Consider the following 23,531-nt stretch of genomic DNA (forward strand, 5'->3'; position numbering starts at 1 on the left):
TGAATTTTCAATTTCAATCTAATGTTGTTTGGGGTAATTGTTGAGATTCGTTTTGTGTTGTTTCTCATCAATGGGACGCTGCATCCCGTGAGCTGATTGGCGCCGTTCTCGGAGGAGTGCGACCAGAGGTCTTCACTCATGCTAGAGGGAAACGTGATATGTTTTCAAAAAAACTCTGAAGCAAAGTTTTCAACAAAGAATGTCCAAAACACCAGGTGCTTTTTTATTGGCTTAATGCAGTGGAGAGGTCCTCTGGTGAGTCCATCACTGAGTTTGTACCTCGGTTATGGAAGATAGCTGGGTTTCGTGAGTGAGGCACTCTCAATTACCACACGAAAGTTAGGTCAGTAATCAAAGGCTTTAACAAGCAGTGAACAATGGCAGCCTCCATGAGAAGTGTGCTCGCAAAATGGAGTCTCATCTTAAGTACTGTTTCCCAGGGGGCGTAGCCAGAGGCGGAGTCCCCCAGGGTTCCAAGCCTCTTAAAGGGGCAATGTATTCCGATCATCACAAGCCTCTTAAAGGGGCAAGGTATTCCGATCATCACAGTGAGTACGCTCCGCAGTTATTTCGTCTGTGGTATTAATAATATGGTGACGAGAAAAACCTTTGGGCAAAGTTTCCCTAACTTTTCAGCAGGCGTTACAGATCTTGAACTTGACTTGTACTTGAAAAAGCACCAGCCTTGGGGCTAGGCCCAGGATGCGGAGTTTAAAAAGGTGAAGTGGTGGTTGTCCTCTTCAGGGGTGTTGACACATTTTGACTCTTCTAAACCATTGTGCGTCTCTTGCAATGCTTCACCATACGGCATTGAGGCAGTTCTGTCCCATTGGATGAGCGATGACCGTGACTGTCCGATCGCTTTTGCCTCTCAGGTGCTGGTGCGAATGAGAGAAAATATTCCCAGATCAAAAAAGAAGGTCTGGCAGTCGTATTCAATGTAAAATTTCATCAATACGTCTATGGCCGCCATTTTTTTGTCATCAATCATAAGCCATTGGTAGGCCTCTTCCGTAAAGCAAAGGTGATCCCACTAATATTGTCTGCGAGGATCCAGCGCTGGGCTTTGTCATTGGCTGCTTACGAATACTCCTTTGAGCACTGCCCAGGGATCCCGATTGCACATGCGGGTGTGGATGCGTTGATCCTTCCGCCTCTACAATCCGCGAACCACCCGACAGCGGACAAAGTAATTGCTGTCCTGAACTTCAAGGATTCCTTGCCCGTTATTGCCTCGTGTGTTCGTGAATGGACACAAACCGACCCTTCCTACCCTATAACACCAGATGCTGCCAAAGTGCAACATCTGGTGTTATAGGGTAGGCAGTATTGATAGCTACTGAGGGAGTTGATGGCTTTCTCCTCCAAATTGTCGGAGCCCACCATGGAAAGCGGTATCTCCCATGGGGCACGAGGGTTGTCCCAGTGAAGGGCCAGGCAATTGTGTTGAAGGACCTTCAGGACAGACATCCCAGAGTGTCCAAAATGAAGATGCTGGTGAACAGCTACGTCTGGTGGCCAGGTTTGGACACAGATATCAAGAGGTTGGCCCAGCAGTGCTCCATTTATCAAGAGCACCAGAAGCTCTTTGCGGATGAACCCCTACATCCTTGGGAGTAGCCGGGGCACCCTTGGGCTCACCTGCATGCCGATTTTGCAGGTCCCTTGTTGGGTTCAATGTTTCTCATCCTGGTGGACACCCACTCAAAGTGGCTGGAGGTCCAGCAAGGACGCAATCCAGATCATGACGTCCCATGAGATCTCGTTAGATCTCGCGCAGTGTTCCGAGTGTCGTAAATCTTGTGAGAGGCATCTCCAATCACTGAGTCGGGTGTGATGAGGCCGTTCGATCGCGCCCTCGAAATCTGATGTCGACCGTGAAAACATTGTTGATGGTTGTAAAAATTGTTCAAGTCCTTTGGAAGGGAAATCTCCTATCCTTACCTTGTCTACATCCGACTCTAGACCCACAGCAATGTGGTTGACTTTTAACTACCCTCTGAAATGGCCAAGCAAACCACTCAATTCAAGGGCATTCTGGGATGGGCAACAAATGCTGGGCCTTACCCAGCAACACCCACATCCCATAAATAAACAATAAGAGAGAATGGTGAATGTTATATAACTTGTATTTTGCAATATTTCTTTTACATTTAGTAATGTATTTTATTTTGTTTGTTATTTCAGCTAGGAATGCACAGTACTTATACATGTTCCAATTTCAATTTATTTGGTTATTCCGGGTGAAGGAACCTACTCCAGTTTTGACATTGATTCCAATGGGAACTTCTGATTCACTTAAAGTCGTTTCACTTAAAGTCACAATCGCCAGCGGAACACATCTACAACTCAGAGTGAGGACTTACTGCACCAAGTTATTGGCAATTTATATGGTGTTCCTCGCAATTGAGACCTTGGATTGGAGGAAAAGTATCCTTGAATCCAGTTGGTTCAATATTACCAATTACACCACTAGCTATTGCCCAAACAAGTCCTGTGGAATGGTTTCCTGTTTCTTTCAATGAGGCTGCAGCCTGCCTCAAACTTTATTACAAAATGTCATCTCGCATCTGAGAGTCCATTAAGTTTCATATCACTCCCATCACCACTTGACTTATTCAACTTTAGACATATCATCACCTTCAGTACCTTTGACTCAACCGTCCTTCCCGCAAAATTGTTCCAGTTGTTGACGATTCTTTTCTGAAAGAAATCATCCCTTTTTTTCACAATCTTCTTTTCGCGCTTGAAGTTGAGTGATGACGCTGGGGGGCGGGGGGGGATGGACCCTACCCAGTCCCAGGCACTCCAATGTCAGGTATAATTCAGCCAGTGTAAAGCATGTGACCCTCCACTCTCCTGTAACTTACCAAAAATCAGAGAACACCCTCATCCTCGGATTCTGATTGACATAGCCAACTCAGATCCAATAAGAAAACATCGAGATCCTCCATCGTGTTTGGCTCAACAGCATGGAGATCGCCTTTCAGAATGTTTGACAGGTTTGTGAGCAAACTTATAGCTTATGGAATAAAAGGGACAATAGTAACATGGATACGAAATTCATTGAACGACAGGAAACAGAGTTGTGGTTAATGAAGTCTCATCAGCGTGTGCCATATTTCGGCATGTCCTCCAAGGGCTACTCAAGGTTGGGGTACACCCTGATGACGTACTAATTACAGGGGTGGCAAAACAGGTGCACCTAGTGAACTTGGAAGAGGCCTTGAGGCAGCTTTCAAATGCAGGAGTCCCCCTCAAATAAGAAAAATGCATATTCCAAGAGAGCGAGGCAACCTACTGAGGGTGGGCAAGAAAAGCCGACACGTTGTGGAGGACAAGGTCATTAAGGAGGTGTCTACCCCACAAAATACGATGGAAATGAAATTCTTCCTGGAATTACTCAATTATTATGGAAAATTAATTCCAAATTTGGCCTCTCGACTATCACCACGACATCTGCTACTAAAAGAACACCAGATGTGATCTTGGCAGGCGTGATAAGATGAAGCTTTTGCAAAAGTGAAACAGACTAGCCCATTAAGACTCCAAAAAGGAGTTAATATTGACATGTGACGTCTCTCCTTATGGGGTGGGTGCAGGCCTCTTGCATCGTAGGGAAGATGGAACAGTAAGACCCATTGCCTACGTATCTAGGACACTGGTGGATGCAGAGCGGTGTTACTCTCAAATTGAGAAGGAGGGTTTGGCAGTGATCTTCGGTGTAAAAGATTTCCACCGGTATGTCCACAGAGGATAGGGCAATTCCTCCCATCACTTCGATCCAACTTTGGGCCTTGCTATTGACAGCCGACAAATACTCCCTCGAGCACCGTGCTGGAGTTCGAATAGCCAATGCAGATGAATTACGAAGCCGCCTACTGCCCACAAGCCTGGCTTGTTTTCCGGGGTTGGAAGAGGTCACCATGGCCTGGAATGTTTTGGAAACATTCGCTGGTATCTGCAGAACAGATTAAGGCTTGGACACAGAAGGACCTCACATTATCCAAATTGAGACACATGGGCCGTGATTCTCCCCTACCTGGCGGAGCGGGGAGTCCTGGCGTGATGGAGTGGCGTGAACCACTCCGGAGTCGGGCCGCCCCAAAGGTGCGGGGCCAAGTCCTAACATTGAGGGGCTAGGCCCGCGCCGGAGTGGTTGGCACCCCGTCAGGAAGTCCGCGCATGCAACGGAGTGTCAGCGGCTGCTGACGGCATCCCCGCACATGCGCAGGGGAAGGGGTCACTTCCGCCTTCGCCATGGTGAAGACTATGGTGAAGGCGGAAGGAAAAAAGTGCCCCCACAGCACAGGCCCGCCTGCCGATCGGTGGGCCCCGATCATGGGCCAGGCCACCGTGGGGTCACCCCCCCGGGGCCAGATCGCCCCAGGACCCCGGAGCCCGCCCGCGCCGCCTGATCCCGCCGGTAAGGTAGGTGGTTTGATCCACGCCGGCGGGACCGGCATGACAGTGGTGGGACTTCGGTCCATCGCGGGCCGGAGAATCGCCCGGGGGGGGGGGCCCGCCGAACGGCGCGGCGCGATTCCTGCCGAATCTCTGGGTGCCGGGGACTTCGGGACACAGCGGGGGTGAGATTGACGCCAGCCCCCGCAATTCTCCGACTCGGCGGGGGGTCGGAGAATCCCGCCCCATGATCCTGAATGGTGGGATCCGAGGACACTTCTCTGACGCCAACAAGGCCTACCTCACAAAAAGAGAAGAACTGAGTCTCGAGATTGGTACAATCCTGTGGGGATCCTGGGTAGTCCCCCCCTCCCCCCCGCAAACCCAGGTCAGCGCCCAATCCTAAAGGAGCTGAATAACAGTCACCCTGGGGTCTCCAAAATGAAGCTGCTCACTTTGGATATTGAGGACAGTGCTCCTTATGCCAGGAGTACCAGGAGCTCCCTCCTTCTGCCTCCCTACTCCCATGGGAGTGGCCAGGGAAACCATGCGTACGGGTACATGTCGATTTTGCATGTTCCTAATCATGATGTCCATTCTAAATGGATGGAAGTACACTGCGTGGCCTCTATAACCTCTCACTCCATGCTAGAGAAACTCCAGCACTGCTTTTCTAACCCTAACCGGGGGTCGTAGTCTCCGACAATAGTACAGCCTTTACTAGCAGAGAGTTCCAGGCCCTCTTGAAGTCGAACGGCATCAAACACATTTGGACGGCACCCACTGTCCAATGGTCTGGCAGGATGGGGGGTACTTTCAAAAACGGGGTGAAGGAACAGCCAACCGGATCCGTGGAGACAAGGTTGCCTCAATTCCTGTTCCTTAAAGCCTACCCCTTTGACAATGATTTTGGTCAGCTACCTTATCATCTTATTCTTTGCCTCGAGAACACTTTGTTTGAGAACACTCCTGTGAAGCATGTTGGGGCGTTTACTATGTTAAAAGTGCTTGTAAATGCAGATCGAGCTTTATGACCTCAGTTCAGACATCAGGGGCAGTGAAGGAAATCGATAAGTAATCTCGACCAATCATCAATAGAATTACAGAAGAACACCATTCAGCCCATCCTCCCCGTGCCAACTCTTTGTTGGAGTTATACAATTAGTCCAACTCCCAGGTCTTTCCCGATGACCCTGCAAACTTCCCCCCTTTTAAGTATTTATTTTGGAAGTTACTTTCGAATCTGCTTCCATCAGCATTCTAATGCAGTGTATTCCCCTCAATTGACTGCATGTTTAACCCTCATGTAGGGAGACTTCCGGTGACGGCGGGCGGGAGGCAGCCGCACATTGGAGGGCTCCCATTCGGGAACGGCATTTTCGGGGTTTAATGCCCGGTCCCAGGAGCAACGGAGGCGGCAAAATCAGGGAGAAGGGAAATGTCGAGAATAAGTAAAATAACGGCCATGAAAAAAGCGTCGGGAAGTGGAAAGGTCACCTTGGGGACGGCAAGAAAAGTGGAGGCTGGGGCACCAGGGGAGGCCGCATTGCCCACGGCTGAAGAAATAACTAAGGTGATGGCCATGGAACTCGAAAGGCAGTTCACAAAACACATGGAGGCGATGAGGAAGGAGATGGGGGCGGTATTGTAAGTGCTGGTGGAGGAGGCGAATACCCCGGTGAGGACGGCGCTGGCGAGCGCAGTGGAGGAGGTGCGGGAGCAAGGGGAGGCGCTGAGGGAAGTGCAGGAGACATTATTGCAGCACAGTGATCAACTTACCTCGATGGGGAAGGAGATGCAGAAGGTGATAGAGATCAACAAGGGTTTGCGCGCCAAAATGGACAGAATCTGAGGGTTGTGGGTCTGCCCGAAGGAGTGGAAGGCCCAAGGCTGACTGAGTATTTTGCCACAATGTTGGCGAAGCTATTGGGGGAGGGGGAGGATCCCTCCCGATATGAACTGGATCGGGCTCATCAGTTGTGGAGGCCTGTACCAAAGGCGAGTGAGTCGCCAAGAGTAGTGACTCTGTGCTTCCGTAGGTACAGTGTGAAGGAGAAGGTCCTGTGCTGGGCAAAGCAGAAATGGGTGGTGCAGTCGGCTGAAGCTGGTATACGGATATATCAGGACTTTATGGTGGAGCTGGCGAGGAGGTGGGCTGCCTTCAGCCGGGTGAAGAGGGCACTGTACATCAGTAAAGTGCGCTGCAGCATAGTATATCCAGCTAAGTTGAGGGTGACCTACAAATCCAAGACTTTTATTTTGGGACGGCGGAAGCAGCGGAGGAGTTTGCGAAGGCAGAAGGACTGTGGCTGATTTGAAAAATGGTCATGTACCGATGTAGCCTCATGTAACTTTATTTTTTCACTGCGTGTTGGTGTATGTGCTAAATGAGTCGACGCTGTATATTTGGAAAAGGGAAGAGTTGGGACTTTCACTTGCAATGATGGTTCTTTGGGGCTTGGGTGTGTATGCGGGGTTTGTGTGCTAAAGGGAATTTCTTGGTTTTCCTGGGGAAAAGGGGGAAAGAGACCCGGGCGGGGGCCTCCAGGCTGGCCAGTTTAAGCCGGCCAGTGAACGGGAGTGAGGTGGGGGGAGGGGCTGCGGCCCCGGCAGAACAGGTTCCGATGAGTCTAGCCGGGGTGGAAAGTTGGGGGGAAGGAACCGAGGTTGGGAGGAGGAGTTTTATAAGAGGAAGTGGAGGGGAGGAGTCGGGGAGGGGGGGTGGTTTACAATTCATGGGTGTCATTTACGGTACTCTTTCGGGGATTGGATGGCATTGAATGTTAGGGGGATGGGGGGGGGGGGTGATCTCTATAGATCAATGGTAAGCATAGGCAATTCCTGATTCCTTTTTCTTTTTTTTCCCTTTGTTTTTCCCACCGTGGGAGGGTTTGTTGTATTTGATGCTTATATTGTCAGGTGGGCGTGTTTGGGGGTTGGTGGGAGGATGGGATCGTTGTTGTTGATAAGGGGATTGACTTTGTATTTGTTACCGTTTACTGCTTGTTGGTGGGGTGTAAATTCGGAAGAAAATGTGAAAATGGAGAATAAAAATATTTTACAAGAAAAAACTCATGCAGACTTTTTTTGCCAATTACCTTTGGATTTCAGAAACAGTTCAAGTTTTTAACGAAGTGTCACTTCAGCGGGTATTCCCAGCGTGTATTGTGGTTGATTAGGGGCAGCACGGTAGCACAGTGGTTAGCACAGTTGCCTCACTGCTCTCGGGTCCCACATTCGATTACCGGCTTGGGTCACTGACTGTGTGGAGCCTGCACGTTCTCCACATATCTGTGTGGGTTTCCTCCGGGTGCTCCGGTTTCCTCCCACAGTCCAGAGACGTGCAGGTTAGGTGGATTGGCCATGGTAAATTGCCCTTAGTGCCCAAAACGTTCAGGTGGAGTTCCTGGGTAATGGGGATAGGTTGGGCTTGGGTAGGGTGCTCTTTCCAAGGCCCGGTGCAGACTCGATGGGCCGAATGGCCTCCTTCTGCACTGTAAATTCTACGCTTCAGTCACCCCCCCCGCTTGGAAAGCTGAGCAGTCTGAGATCTGTTAAGGTTGCAGTCCACAAGTATAGAGAAGATGTCAGAAAAACAGATGAGGAGAGCACCAGGGAAATGGATGCAACATTAAGAAAATCGAGTGACTCGGCCAGATATGAACCAACACAAGACCAAGGACATTCGGCTATTTTAACTCATTCTTTCCCAGAACCTTAAACTTCCCAGAACTTTCTACAGCATCATTGGTGCAGACTGTCTTTGGATTTACCACTGTGCAGAGCCATAATCAAACAAACAAGTCAGCATGGAGGTCAGCTGAACTCTGGAGAACCCTTATTTTGCTTGGCTCATCACTCTGGCATTGTGCACTCTTTGGCGTTTATGACCTCCGGGCCTTTAGCTGTCATTGCCTGCCTGAATCCAGGTGAGCATTGGGGACTACAAGGCTTTGCTTTGAAGCAGATCTGGAGCCAGCAGGTGGCACAGCAGGTGAGGGAGTGTGAATCGCTTACCTTTGCCTTCTCAAGTTGTGCCAAAGCCTGTCGCTCAGCTTCTTTGCGTAGGGCCTCCCTGTCCTCTTCCAGAGAGATATCAGAGTCCGATGGACGGCTGGTGTACGAGTCAGCTGAACCCTGAGAGGAAAAACATGGAAAAGAAGAAAACATTTTTCAATCCATTGCTGGAGTCAAGATTCCTCCCGTTCCACAACATTGAGATCTGCATTGGCAATATTTTGATACTGACTTCAAATCTTAAATACAAACCTTCAAATTCCATACAGAGAGTATCTATACTTAAATGATTTTACTTTTGAAGCTTGCCATCCAATTTTAATGTTACAGACTTATGTCACGAACATACTTCTCACTTCAATATGGTAATTCACATGTTGCCATCTGGTAACAAGTTACAACAGTGTTCTTCAAACTTTTTTTCCGGCGACCCATTTTTACCAACCGGCCAACCTTCGTGACCCAATCCGGCCGACCTTCGGGACCCACGCCGGCCGACCTTCGGGACCCACGCCGGCCGACCTTCGCGACCCACGCTGGCCAACCTGTGCGACCCACCATTTTCTCTTACCTTGTTTGCTGCTAACAAAAATGGAGGAAATGGTTTTGGGTCCCTTTGGCCCTCGTACACGCTCTTCCAATGGAACCTGTTGGATGAAGGTGAAGCCTTCTGGTGTCGGGAAGTCTGGCGCCTCCATCTGTCTAAATTTCTGCATTTTTTTCTGATAAAATGTTTTCAAAAAAACCCCTCCAAGTAAAAAAAAATAAATGAAAAAAATAAAAATTAAATGAATAAAATAAATCAATAAAATGAAAATGAAATGAAAATCGCTTATTGTCACGAGTAGGCTTCAATGAAGTTACTGTGAAAAGCTCCTAGTCGCCACATTCCGGCGCCTGTCCGGGGAGGCTGATACGGGAATCGAACCGTGCTGCTGGCCTGCTTGGTCTGCTTTAAAAGCCAGCGATTTAGCCCAGTGAGCTAAATCAGCCCCTGAAAATGAATAAACCCCCCCCCCCGAACTTTTAAAACAAAAAACTGCGACTGTTTAAAAAAAAGCAGCCGCACTGCACATGCATGCTCGATCATCTGTGCGCATAGTTTTGCGCATGCGTGCCGATGATCTGGCACGCATGCGCAGTGCGGCCGCATTTTGTTTACACGTTCCTGGCCATTTTGAAGGCTGCTTGCAGCCGGTGTTTTTAACAGCCGACTACTGCGGCTGTTGCGCGCAGATTTACGCGATCGGGAGCATCACAGCGGACGGCTCTGCGACCCTCCCGTCACCCGCCCACTACCCACCCACGGGTCGCGCCCCCGGGTTTGACAATGCCTGAGTTACAAGATTCTCATCTACTTGAGTTTAGAAGACTGAGATTCAAGGGGCAGGATTCTCCGTCAGTTTTATGGTGCAGCACGCCCCCGTGGCAGCGGGATTCTCCGTCACGCCAGGCGGCCAATGGGATTTCCTATTTTGAGCAGCCCCACGCAATCGAGAAATCCGCTGCCGGCGTTAACGGAGAATCCCGACAGCGGAAGATCCAACCCAAGGTGTTTGCTGAGGTATACTTGATCCAAGATGCACCAATCCATTACGCACAATTATTAGTTGCTTGCTGCCTCCCTTAATATTGCGTCTGTGTCTGCTTCTGTCGGTTCTGTTGCTGATTTAGAAGTGCAACAATATTCCTGAAGTCATCACAAAAGGCGGCAAGGACCCCGTTATAGGCAGTCGAGGCTTTGTAGAGGTTCGGCTGTCAAGAGATCGGGTCGCCATTTAAAAATGGTGTCCCAATTTCTCCCAGCGCTGAGAAGTTTCAGCAAGTGGGGCTCCTCACAGCAGGACAAGTGCAGCCTCAATTGTGCATTGCCCACTCGTATTCAACCAGACCTGGTTTAGATAGTGTTGTGTTTCTCGGAGCTGGGAAACACACGGCTAAATCCGCTGGCTATGGGTCATAGTTCCCATCTGGTTCGATCGCGCCTGATGTGACCATCAATTCACTAGAGACACGATTGGAAGTAAACTGTGGTTTTAATAGTTTTACAACTGAGCCTGCCTGCGACCAGAGGAACTGAGGGCAGGCTCACGGCTGCAGCACTTTATACTTCCGGTAGTGGGAGGGGCCATGGGTGGAACCAAGGGTGGAGCCCTGTACAAGCTCCTCATCTCCCCCTATGGGCAGAGCCGTGCAACAGCTCACATTCAGAGCCCACAAGGACATAATACAATGCAATGCAATACAGTGTGAATTACAATACAGTATGAATTCACCACACGCCCATTATCTGGAATTGATTACAGAGACATTTTAGGATAGATAGTCATAAAGTCATATCGTTAAGGAAAGCTCACTTGAAAGACCTCTCCATTGAGTCCCATTTCCCCACTCTTTATTGGACACAGAGTTGTAAGTTATTTTCTCTTCTCTATATCCAATTTCCTTATTCCAAAGTTATTATTGAAACCCTTTCTCAACAGCTGGAGGGAGAGTACAGAAAAAAGGGGTAGATAGAATTCAAATGATTTTTAAAATGGTCTTTTGACGGAGCCTCGCCATTGGAGAATAAGCTGCCACGGGCTAGGCTGCCTAATGTAATAAAGCTGTGAGCTTGCCAAAACCTTGCGCACGACAGTGAGACAGGGCAGCTGCCACCACTAAAAACCTGACACACAGCACAGCGCAGACAGGTTTGATTTAAGCTAACTCCAATCACAGGTCGTCCCTGTGTAATTCTGCACTGAGTATTTTAATCAGAGGCATTAACTCACAGACTACTGCCTGCCTCGAGGCACTCGAGCCGTTTCTGCCGCCCGTTTACGTTAGAATTCTTGTCTTTGGTGATATGGTTTCGAACACTTGATATTCCGCGGGGGAATTCTAACTCCCTCTGCCCAAAGGATATCAGGCTGAACAGGAGCTAGTTTCCAATTTACCATTCGTTTCCTGGTCAATTGTTATTTTAGGAATATTAAGGAACAGCAGCAGAACATTCAATTCCTCGGGCCACCTCCCGTCATTCAATTAGATCAAGGCTGCTTCATTTTTAACTTCACCTCTCTGCCTTTGCTCCATTTCCCTTGATGCACTTCTGAATAAAATGTCTCAGTCTTGGATGGTTCAACAGTCTCAGCATTCATAGCCGGGGGGGGGGGGGGGGGGGGGGGGGGGGGGGTGGAAGAATCCCAGATTCCCACTTACCCTTCAGGATGTTCTTAATCCTGAATAGCATAACTCTAATTCTTTCAACATTTTCAATCAGATCACCCCTCAATCTTCTATACTCCAGGGGGAATACAAGTTCATCATTGCTTGAGTGTCTTTGCTCAGGGAAGAGCCTCAATTTTATGTTCTATTATTTATATCGGACATCTAATGCTATTTTATCTGCCGATTGAGTCCGACACCCGCCATATAAAATCTAGCCGACATCAAGTGGGAGTCCTGCAGAGCCCGTTTACCTTTACAGGCATGCAGGTGGAGGACTGCGTCCATTGCTGACCCACCGCCATTAGCCACAAAACCTTTGTGACTCCAACAACAAGCAGACTGGTGAGAATTATGGAGGAGGCCATTCGGCCAGTCAATGGCTGCTCTCTGATCGCTGAGGAGCAGCGACCCAGTGTCCTGTCCAATACCTACTTTTCAACTGACATCATTAAGATCAGATTATCTGATTATCACATTGTTTGTGGGATCATGGTGTACTAAATGGCTGCTGCATTTCCTACAACAGTGACTATGCTTAGGGCAGCACGGTAGCACAGTGGTTAGCATTGCTGCCTACGGCGCTGAGGACCCGGGTTCGAATCCCGGCCCTGGGTCACTGTCTGTGTGGAGTTTGCACATTCTCCCCGTGTCTGCGTGGGTTTCACCCCCACAACCCAAAAGATGTGCAGGATAGGTGGATTGGCCATGCTAAATTTCCCCTTAATTGGAAAAAATAATTGGGTACTCTAAATTTAAAAAAAAACAGTGACTATGCTTCAAAAACAGTCCTGTAGCTATAATGCCCCTTTGACAACCTGTAGGCACAAAAGGCATGAGATAAATACATGTTATTTCTTTGAAACCACCTCTATATTGGTGGCACTGGCTCCAAGCTCTTCCCTCTGTCACCAATCACGACTATCGGCTAAATGGGCGTATTCTCTATGTCAAAATCTCCAGGTCCAAAACCATTAAATTGTAATTTTTATAAAAATATGGACAGAGCCGCAGAATTCAATCTCCCAAATTCTGTTCAAAATTGCAGGAAATGTCATTCAGACTTTCAGCACTCGTAAATTGGGTTCACAACAGAGAGGCAAAGCAGATCAAATTCTGTATTAATCAAAATTGGAATTCTTCTTTCTACAGGCTCTGAAAGGTAAAGTATTTCACTCGACTAATAATCACCCTTGATAATATGTTTTTAGTATAATGGGACATGCCAAATTGCAGCCTGATGGTTGCATTGTACAAATTCATCAATAGCTCTTTTTGCTGCCATATCCCAGCTGGAGAACGTATTGATCTTTCAGTGGCTTCACATACTTGGCATTCACACTTTCCCCGAACTGTGTAGTTACGCACCCATAAGGGGCTGGTTTAGCACAGGGCTAAATCGCTGGCTTTTAAAGCAGATCAAGGCAGGCCAGCAGCATGGTTCAATTCCCGTACCAGCCTCCCCGAACAGGCGCCGAAATGTGGCGACTAGGGGCTTTTCACAGTAACTTCATTTGAAGCCTACTCGTGACAATAAGCGATTTTCATTTCATGTCATCCTGGACATCCTTCAGCCACTTTCCATCGAATCTATGACACCAATTCCATCTCATTCTTTATATCGAATTGCATCCGCCGCTAGTTTGCCCAGCCTGTTAAACCTGTCCACACCCTCTGTCGGTCTTTTTTTTACAGATCTCCTCTTGCGCGGCAACACCCCACCTCAACTCCTGCGCTGCCAGAGAAACCTCAGTATTGTGCTCTGATATCAGTGCTCAAATATGAGTTCAAACCTATCAAGAATTAACGTCAACTTACACCGACCCCTGGGGTACACCAATCTTAGCCCTTCTGTAATAACAGCAGCACCCTGTTTGTTTCTTGTTTTTCAACCAGCTCTCTATGCACACTGGCATATTTCCGTATTATATCATTCCTCTCAATTTGCAAGGTGCTTTCTTACAGGCACCTTATTGAATATCTTCTGGAAACCCCATTCTGATTTATCTCTGGTGCATTCTCTTGATCCAGACAGTCACTTTTCCCCCAAATACCATTATTACATTTCACCTTTAACACATTCGCACAGGTGTGTTCTTGATTATTCTGAGCATCACTATTTCCTCTAATTTGAACACTCAAATTAAAATTGGAGGAGTAAGGGCAGTAACTTTATTCTAAAAGAATTCTTTCATGTCGCAGGTGTAAATCTTCAGACAGTAGGCATCCTTTTCTCCCCATGTCCCTAATGGATCAGATAATGAATTGCTTTACTTTCCTCAGTCTCCAAATTTACCTACATTATCATTTCAAAGTGGTCAAACAGAACTTTGAATATCTTTGAATAGCATTAGCGACAAACTAAGTTCTTAGTGAAGCTGAACATAAAGACAGAAATGGATTTGCATATTGACTATCCTCAGCCTTAGAAAGAATTATTTTCTTGTCCTAGGTGTAAAAGCCATTTCAAATTAAGGAGGAGGGGTGGAGGGCTAATTGCATGTAGCTGGCACAGGGATGATGGGCTGAATTCAGTGCTATGGGCCGCATGGTAGCACAGTGGTTAGCCCTGTTGCTTCATAGCTCCCAGGACCCAAGTTCGATTCCTGGCTTGGGTCACTGTCTGTGCGGAATCTGCACGGTCTCCCTGTGTTTGCGTGGGTTTCCTCCGGGTGCTCCGGTTTCCTCCCACAAGTCCCAAAAGTCATGCTGTTAGGTAATTTGGGCATTCTGAATTCTCTCTCTGTTTACCCGAACAGGTGCCGGAGTGCGGCGACTAAGGGGTTTTCACAGTAACCACATTGCAGTGTTAATGTAAGCCTACTTGTGACTATAATAAAGATTATTATTATGTATGATTCTCATCTGTATATAAACCAGCTAAACATACAAGGTACAGTTATTTATTTTAAGTATACGAATAGTCACTTGGTAGAACAGAACTTTAAGTATTTCTGGAAAAAGAGACATATTGGGGCACAGATAGAGTAGACAGGAAGTAAGTGTACCCCTTGGTGGAGGGATCAATGACCTGGCAGCATAGATTTATGGTTTAGAGGGGATATGAGGAAAAACGTTTTCACCCAGAGGGTGATGGGAGTCTGGAACTCGCTGCCTGAAAGGATGGTGGAGGCAGAGACCCTCATAACATTTAAATAAGTATTTAGATGGGCCCTTGCGATGCCAAAGCACACAGGGCTCTGGGCCAAGTGCTGGAAAATGGGATTAGAATAGTTAGGTAGTTGTTTTTGACTGTCACAGATGTGATGGGCTGAAGGGCCTCTTCTGTGCTGTACACCTCTATGACTCTATGAATGTCAAAGCTTTTTTGACTTGCACTGACAACCAGTTTAAGATTATCAGTCAGGCTTGCACGACTGGAAGCTGGATATATTCACACAGGGCCCTGTCCTTTGCAGGCAGAAAGAGTCTGGACAAACATCATGGGTGGGATTCTCCCGCAATTGGCGGGATGGCCCGACGCCAAGAACGACACTAACCACTCCGACGTTGGGCCAACCGGAAGTTGCGGAATCATCCGCACTCCCGGGGGCTAGGCCGGCGCCGGAGGGGTTGGCGCTGCGCCGACCAGCTCCGAAGGGCCGGCGCATGCGCAGAACCGCCTGCGTGGTTCCGCGCATGCGTAGACCGGCTGGCGCGTTCCTGCGCATGCACAGGGGGGTTCTTCTCCGCGCCAGCCATGGCAGAGCCCTACAGAGGCCGGCGCGGAAGGAGGTAGTGCCCCCACCGTACATGCCCACCCGCAAATCGGTGGGCCCCGATCGCGTGCCAGGCCACCGTGGGGACCCCCCGGGCCGCATCCCCCCCCCCCCCCACCCCGAGGACTCCACTAGACGGCCGACCAGCCGTGTGGGACCATGTTCGTTTTACGCCGGCGGGACTGGCCAGGAACTGACGGCCGCTCGACCCATCGGGGCCTGGAGTATTGCCGGGGGGAGGGGGGGGGGGGGGGCGCTGCCAACGGCCCCGACTGGCGTTGCGTAAACCCCGCTCCACCTAAAAACCGGCGCCTGAGTCAGAGCGGAATTCACTTTGTTTTGATTTGATTTATTATTGTCACATGTATCAGTGTACAGTGAAAAGTATTGTTTCTTGCATGCTGCACAAACAATGCAAACCGTACATAGGGAAGGAAGGAGAGATTGCAGAATATAATGTTACAGTTATAGCAAGGTGTAGAGAAAAGATCAACTTCTTACGAAGTAGGTCCATTCAAAAGTCTGATGGCAGTCGGGAAGAAGCTGTTCTTGAGTCGGTTGGCACGTGACCTCAAACTTTGGTATTTTTTCCCTGATGGGAGAAGGTGGAAGAGAGTATGGCCGGGGTGTGTGGGGTCCTTAATTATGCTGGCTGCCTTTCTGAGGAAGCGGGAATTATAGATAGAGCCAATGGAAGGGAGGCTAGTTTGCGTGATGGATTGGGCTGCATTCACAACCTTTTGTAGTTTCCTGCGGTCTTGGGCAGAGCAGGATCCATACCAAGCTGTGATACAACCAGAAAGAATGCTTTCTATGGTGCATCTGTAGAAGTTGTTGAGGGCCGCAGCTGACATGCCAAATTTCCTTAGTCTTCTGAGAAAGTAGAGTCGTTGGTGGGCTTTCTTAACTATAGTGTCAGCATGGGGGGGACCAGAACAGGCTGTTGGTGATCTGTACACCTAAAAACTTGAAGACTTCGACCCTTTCTACTTCGTTCCCATTGATGTAGACAGGGGCATGTTCTCCACTACGCTTCTTGAAGTCGATGACAATCTCCTTCGTTTTGTTGACATCGAGGGAGAGATTATTGTCGTCGCACCAGTTCACCAGATTCTCTATCTCATTCCTGTACTCTGTCTCGTCATTGTTTGAAATCCCACCCACTACGGTGGTGTCATCAGCAAATTTGAAAATCGAGTTGGAGGGGAATTTGGCCACACAGTCATGGGTGTATAAGGAGTATAGTAGGGGGCTGAGGACACAGCCTTGTGGGGCACTGGTGTTGAGGATGATCGTGGAGGAGGTGTTGTTGCCTATCTTTACTGATTGTGGCCTGTGTGTTAAAAAGTTCGCCCCCTGTGTGTTTTTCAGCTAAACAAAAGCTTGGGAGGACAGTCATTTCCTGGTTCATTCCCGAGGGCAATGCCTTTACCAATCAGGTAACTCAAATTTAAACAAAATTTAAACTAAAGTTTGACAGTTAACTGTTCCCTGGTACATTCTCCGTGGCAATGCCTTTATTTGCCAGCTAATCAGTACTCTCTTCTAATGCACGATAAATTGTTCCCTTTACAATTGGTATACTTGTGAATCTGTCCTGATGATTGCATAATGAAAAGCTTTGACAAATGTTTTTTTTTTGTTAAAGCAATATTTACCTTCATGAAGTTGTGAGAAAAGCAGAGCCTTCATCCTGTATTATTTACCCATCACAAACCAGACCCTAATTATAAACAGATTATGGTACCATAGCACAAATAAGAATCTTGAAATAATATCAATTGCGACTGATGAAAGTAACCACAAATTGATGGTATTAACCAGCGTCGTTGCAATGTCAAATTCAATAGTACTCCTGGGCGTGTTTTGCTACATTAACGGTTCCATACTAATGCAAGTTGGTGACGTGCGACATATTCATTTAAATTCATAAATTCATCTAGGACAAGCAAAACAATTGAAAAACTGCTTTCCCCTATCCTACCCTATCCAAAATCACTTCTAAAGGACCATCGGCATTTGTGCCTCCTCTTCTCAGGCAATTCCTCCCAATAAGGACCTGGAGGCTAAAACACTGATTTTGGATTTGGATTTTGTTTATTGTCACGTGTACTGAGGTACAGTGAAAAGTATTTTTCTGCGAGCAGCTCAACAGATCATTAAGTACATTAAAGAAATGAAAATAAAAGAAAAGAAAACACAAGAAAAAGAAAATACATAATAAGGCAAGAAAATAAAAAAAAGACAATACATAATAGGGCAAGAAAAGAAAAGAAAAGAAAATACATAATAGGGCAATAGAAACAAACCCATCAACTGGACTGCAACCAGAATCACTCAGCTCCCCAGGCGGCTTGGTAAATACATACTGTACACAGGGTATGGACTCAGATTGAATCTCCAATCTGTGTTGGGTTTTATAATTATATATTAAATAAGTTGGATAATTGTTGTTGGTGGTTATGTATTGCCGTTCACTTGGGGAATCTGAGCTGCTACGGCAACATACACTTTTTACATGCATGTTGCAGTCCGGAGCTAATGGGTGGGATTTCCTCACCGTTCACGCTGGTAAGATCCTGCTGATGATGTACCCTGCCGTGGGTTTCGTGGCAGTGAGGGGTACGTTGACAATGGCGGGACTAGAAGATCCTGCGGACGGCCATTGGCGGAGGGAGAGGAAAGTCCCACCCAAGTATAGTGATGATATTGGCACCAATTTACTTTTCATCACATGGCTAACCAGGAATCTCTCCCACTCATAGGTCCTGGCATTGGCATGTTTTGGAAGGATTTGTAGATTGGCCAAATTACAAACAGGCCTTCCTTGGCCTTCAAGTCCCTGGGGTGGGATTCAAACCCTGAGCTTCTGGTTTAGAGCCAGGGTTGCTCCCTGCGATGCGACAAGGCTGGCAATTCTGTTCTGAAAGAGTAAAAACCACCCTTCAATGGTAACCCTGGTTTGGCAGACTCTTGAAGATCACGAGATCTCCCACTTCCATTCCCCGCGTCACCAAACAGTTAACCAACGCTTTTTAACTTCCAGATTTGAAAAATAAACAGTAAAAAATTGTGCTCAATGTAAAAGAAAATCACTTTACTGTAAGAAAAAAAATTCCTACATTTGTTCTCCTGGGGTTGCTCTGAGGAGATCATTTTGTAATTCTAGGACATTTTGGGAAAATTCCAGAGAGTTGGAAACACTAACTGGGATACGGGAGCCACTTTCAGTGAAGCAAATACAAGGAGGTAACTCATGAAAATCGTTCCAGCATCCAAAAGATGCAGAATTAAGATAGTTCAGGAAAGGAACAGGGGAGGGGGTGTGAGTATAAATCCGAGTGTCTCGTTTTTCAGGTATCGGGTGACGCTCTCAATTCACGTCAGCGATTTAGGTGCAAATCTGACAGATAACAAGTAAGTCTGCCCCCCCCCCCCCCCCCCCCCCCCCCCCCGCAATTTACTGCAAGGGTTCCTACAAGAGTGAATCGAGCAAACTGCAATCCACATTTGCACCAATTGTCTGCATTGTGGCCAGAGTCACCATACCTGAACCAGATCCCACTAATCCATAGTGCTTGTTGAAAACCAGCAGAGATTCAAACTTCCTGAATTCTGACAAGGTCATTGTGTTATATCACCATAAAACCATAAGACATGGGAGCAAATTTCAGCCATTCGGCCCATCGAGCCTGCTCCGCCATTTGACCATGGCTGATATGTTTCTTTTTTTAAAATTTAACAATCTTTATTGTCACAAGTAGGCTTACATTAACACTGCAATGACGTTACTGTGAAAAGCCCCTAGTTGCCACACTCTGGCGCCTGTTCGGATACACAGAAGGAGAATTCAGAATGTCCAAATTACCTAACCTGCACATCTTTCGGGACTTGTGGGAGGAAACAGGAGCACCCGGAGGAAACCCACGTAGACACGGAGAGAACATGCAGACTCCGCACTGACTGGGAAGTCACTCCAAGCTGGGAATCGAACCTGGGACCCTTGTGCTATGAAGCAGCAGTGCTAACCACTGTGCTACCGTGCCACCATCCCCATTCTCCTGCCTTCTCCCCATAACCCCTGATCCCCTAGTGTACCTGGTGTAAACAACACAGAAACAGGCGATTTGGGCCAGCTGCTTTGTGCCCGAGTTACTGGTACATACCAGACCCCTCCCACTCTACCTCACCTCACCATATCAGCAAATCCTTCATTTTTCTTCCACCGTCATGTGTTTCTCGAGTGTTCCCTTAAATCTATCTGGGCTTTTCTCCTCGGCTACTCTATGTGGTAGCAAGTTTCACATTCCAACTACTTCCGAGTGGAGACATTTTTATAGATTTCCTGGCTCTTCCCACTGGCGGGAAGGTGACCCCCCCCACCCCGCCCACCTAAAGCCATACTGGAATGATGGAGGGGCGACCTGATAGAGGTCTACAAAATTATGAGGGGCATAGACAGATTGGGTAGTCAGAGACTTTTTCCCCAGGGTAGTGTGGTCAATTACTAGGGGGCATAGGTTTAAGGTGCGAGGGGCAAGGTTTAGAGGAGATGTACGAGGCAAGTTTTTTACACAGAGGGTAGTGGGCGCCTGGAACTCTCTGCCGGAGGAGGTGGTGGAAGCAGGGCCGATTGTGACATTTAAGGGGCAGCTTGATAAATACATGAATAGGATGGGAATAGAGGGATACGGACACTGGAAGTGTAGAAGATTTTAGTTTAGACGGGCAGCATGGTCGGCACAAGCTTGGAGGGCCAAAGGGCCTGTTCCTGTGCTGTACTTTTCTTTGTCCTTTGTTCTTTAAAGGCCGGAGACTTTGACGGGACTGGATGATCATGTCGGGGGCCAATGGCGAGGCGCTTCCTCTGCTGGTAAACATGCCATGGGAGGGCCAGAATATTTTGCCCACTATCTTGTGACTACCACCCCTACGTCTGCTCTCCCCTTCACCATCCTGACTTGGAAATATATCACCATTTGGTTGATTGTTGGGAAGTATGTCTCCCGGTGCGTTTATTTGCTGGAACCTGTTTTGATACACGTTTGTAATAAAGGAAATATATCACCACTCCTTCACTGTCCCTGGGACAAAGTCCTGGAACTCCCTCCCTAACAGCACAGTGGGTGTACCTACACCACATGGACTGCAGCGGTTGAAGAAGGCAGCTAACCAAGGGCAATTAGGGATGGACAAAAAATGCATGGCTGGCCTGCAAAGCCCGTATCCCACGAATGAACTAAGAAAGAATCTCCACACTTATCCTGTCAAGCTCTTTCACTGACCTAAAGGTCACCCCTTCAACCTTCTCTCTCCGAGAGAAATGAGCCCCCAGCCTGTTCATCCTTTCGCAGAATTACCGAAACTTATAGCACAGAAAGAGGCCATTCGGCCATTGGGTCTGTGCTGGTTCAAAGAGCAGTTATGCTCGTCGGTTTGTCTGCATGTCTGCTGCACGTTTCCCCAGCACGGCAGGACGAGAGATTAGGATCTCCTTTAACATCTTTGTTTCCTGGATTGGGTTTTTCGTGTAACATGAAGAGATAAGGGCCTTGAATGTTCCTCAGACTGAGAGTAGAGATTTAGATTTATATGTCGTTAATAGATTTTTATCACCTGCAGTAAAGTTTACATCTGCTGCTGAATTGCAAGTGAGGCCCAGGAGGGCCTATCAACAAGCAGCCAATATTCTGAGGAGGATTTATGTCCTTCTTGGTTCTAGTATAGAACAGCGTCATTACGGCACCGGGGGAGGCTAATCGGCCCCTCAAGTCTATGCTAACTCTCTGTAGAGCAATTCAGTCAGTCCACTCACCCTCTCTAAGGAGCAGTGCTCCGAAAGCTAGTGTTTGAAACAAACCTGTTGGACTTTAACCTGGTGTTGTAAGACTTCTTACTGTGCTCACCCCAGTCCAACGCCGGCATCTCCACATCATGGCCTCTCTATCCACACAGCGCTGCAAGTTAATTTGCCTCAAGTACCCATCCAATTTCGATCAAAACTTTTGATCTTTTCTGCTTTCACTCCCCTCATAGGCAGCAAGCTCCAATTCATTATATTTTGCTGCATAAAAAAGTTCTTCCTCAGTGTGCAGTTCTGGTCACCTCATTTTAGGAAAGATGTGGAAGCTTTGGAAAAGGTGCAAAGGATATTTACCAGGATGTTGCCTGGAATGGAGAGCAGGTCTTAAGAGGAAAGGTTGAGGGTGCTAGGCCTTTTCTCATTAGAACGGAGAAGGATGAGGGGCGACTTGATAGAGGTTTATAAGATGATCAGGGGAATAGATAGAGTAGACAGTCAGAGACTTTTTCCCCGGGTGGAACACACCATTACAAGGGGACATAAATTTAAGATAAATGGTGGAAGATATAGGGGGGATGTCAGAAGTAGGTTCTTTACCCAGAGAGTAGTGGGGGCATGGAATGCACTGCCTGTGGAAGTAGTTGAGTCGGAAATGTTAGGGACCTTCAAGCGGCTATTGGATAGGTACATGGATTAGGGTAGAATAATGGACTGTAGATTAACTTGTTCTTAAGGGCAGCACGGTAGCATTGTGGATAGCACAATTGCTTCACAGCTCCAGGGTCTCAGGTTCGATTTCGGCTGGGGTCACTGTCTGTGTGGAGTCTGCACATCCTCCCCGTGTCTGCGTGGGTTTCCTCCCACAAGTCCAGCTGCCGATCCCGGCATGAACTGGGCGCTACGGAATCTGCGCATGCGCAGTGGCTTCCTTCAACGCGCCGACCCAGACGCAACATGGCGCAGGACTACAGGGGCCGTCGCAGAAGAAAGGAGACCACCAGCCAGAGAGGCCGGCCCGGCCACATCGGAGGCCCCCCCCCCCCCCCACCTCCCCCCCGGTTCAGGCCCCCACTTTCATCTCCCACATGCCGACCCCCCGACCCTTTCACGCCGGGTTCCCGCCGGTTGAGAGCAGGTGTGGACGGCGCCGGCGGAAGTCGCCGTTCTTACGAAGGCCGCTCGACCCATCCAGGGCCAAGAATCGGCGAGCTGGTCGGATAGAGTGGCCCCCGACCAGCACCACGCCACCCCACCCTATCCCCGTAACCCCCACCTTACCTACACATCCCTGGACACAAAGGGGTTATGCTCATGCAATCTTCAAAGATATTCAAATCAATCAATCAATTCAAAGATTGCTGAAGTAGCGATATCCACGATTACCCACTAATGTTGCTTTAAGTGGCATTTACTGTCAGTGAATAGAATTGTTCTCTCCACCAACTCTCATATATTTAATCGTTTGTTTTTGTCACTGAAATGCATCAATTTATACAAGTTATTGTTTTCCTTCTTCCTCATCCCTAGACTGAAAGCCTTTCTGAAATGAACAGTCACGCCCCTTGTTTCATGGTTCGTTCACTAATTGAAGTTTACACAGTGGAGCAATGTGTTTTGTCACACAGTAACCACTATTGATCATTTGGATGTGGTGTAAACGCCGCCTCGAAAAGCTTTACGGTCAGTTACTGTCCAACTGCACTTCACATGAAGAAGCTGTCAGTGAATCATGAAAGACTGCACAGTCACCCCAGGATTTCCTGTGCAGGAATTCACCCAGACTGCAGCCACATGAAGGTTATCGAGGGCAGATTTCCCTGTTCCAGCCCCTGGAGCTGTTGGGTGCTGGATGGGGGCAAACCAGTTTACCGAATTTTTACCCATGGATGGAAAATGTGGATGGGGATGTCACATAGCACAGTGGTTAGCACTATTGCTTCACAGCGCCAGGGACCCAGGTTCGATTCCCGGCTTGGGTCACTGTCTGTGTGGAGTCTGCACGTTCTCCCCGTGTCTGCGTGGGTTTCCTCCAGGTGCTCCGGTTTCCTCCCACAAGTCCTGAAAGACGTGCTGTTAGATAATTTGGACATTCTGAAATCTCCCTCTGTGTACCCGAACAGGCGCCGGAGTGTGGCGACTAGGGGCTTTTCACAATAACTTCATTGCAGTGTTAATGTAAGCCTACATGTGACAATAAAGATTATTACTTATTATTATAAAAATTCTCTGGTTTGTGTTGCACTTTTGGCAAATCTGCCCTTTAATAAGTTTTGATATGTGATAGGCGAACAGTATAGATTCAAACATGTCCATATTCTTTAAAGCTACGCTGCACAAAATGACACATTTTGATTAGTGAGGAGAACATTCTTAGACTT

The 23,531-nt window shown here is 47.9% G+C and overlaps 1 protein-coding gene across 1 annotated transcript in view; it reads right to left on the reverse strand.

Annotated features, from left to right (window-relative positions):
* The window catches only part of LOC119953960 (voltage-dependent L-type calcium channel subunit beta-1-like), a 309,597-nt gene that overhangs the window by 58,615 nt on the left and 227,451 nt on the right, over positions 1-23,531 (reverse strand). Inside the window, 1 exon segment of the mRNA XM_038778682.1 lies at positions 8,422-8,541. Coding sequence (XP_038634610.1) covers positions 8,422-8,541 — 120 coding nt within the window.

The sequence above is a fragment of the Scyliorhinus canicula genome, chromosome 19 (assembly GCF_902713615.1).
Source record: "Scyliorhinus canicula chromosome 19, sScyCan1.1, whole genome shotgun sequence".
Taxonomy (NCBI): domain Eukaryota; kingdom Metazoa; phylum Chordata; class Chondrichthyes; order Carcharhiniformes; family Scyliorhinidae; genus Scyliorhinus; species Scyliorhinus canicula.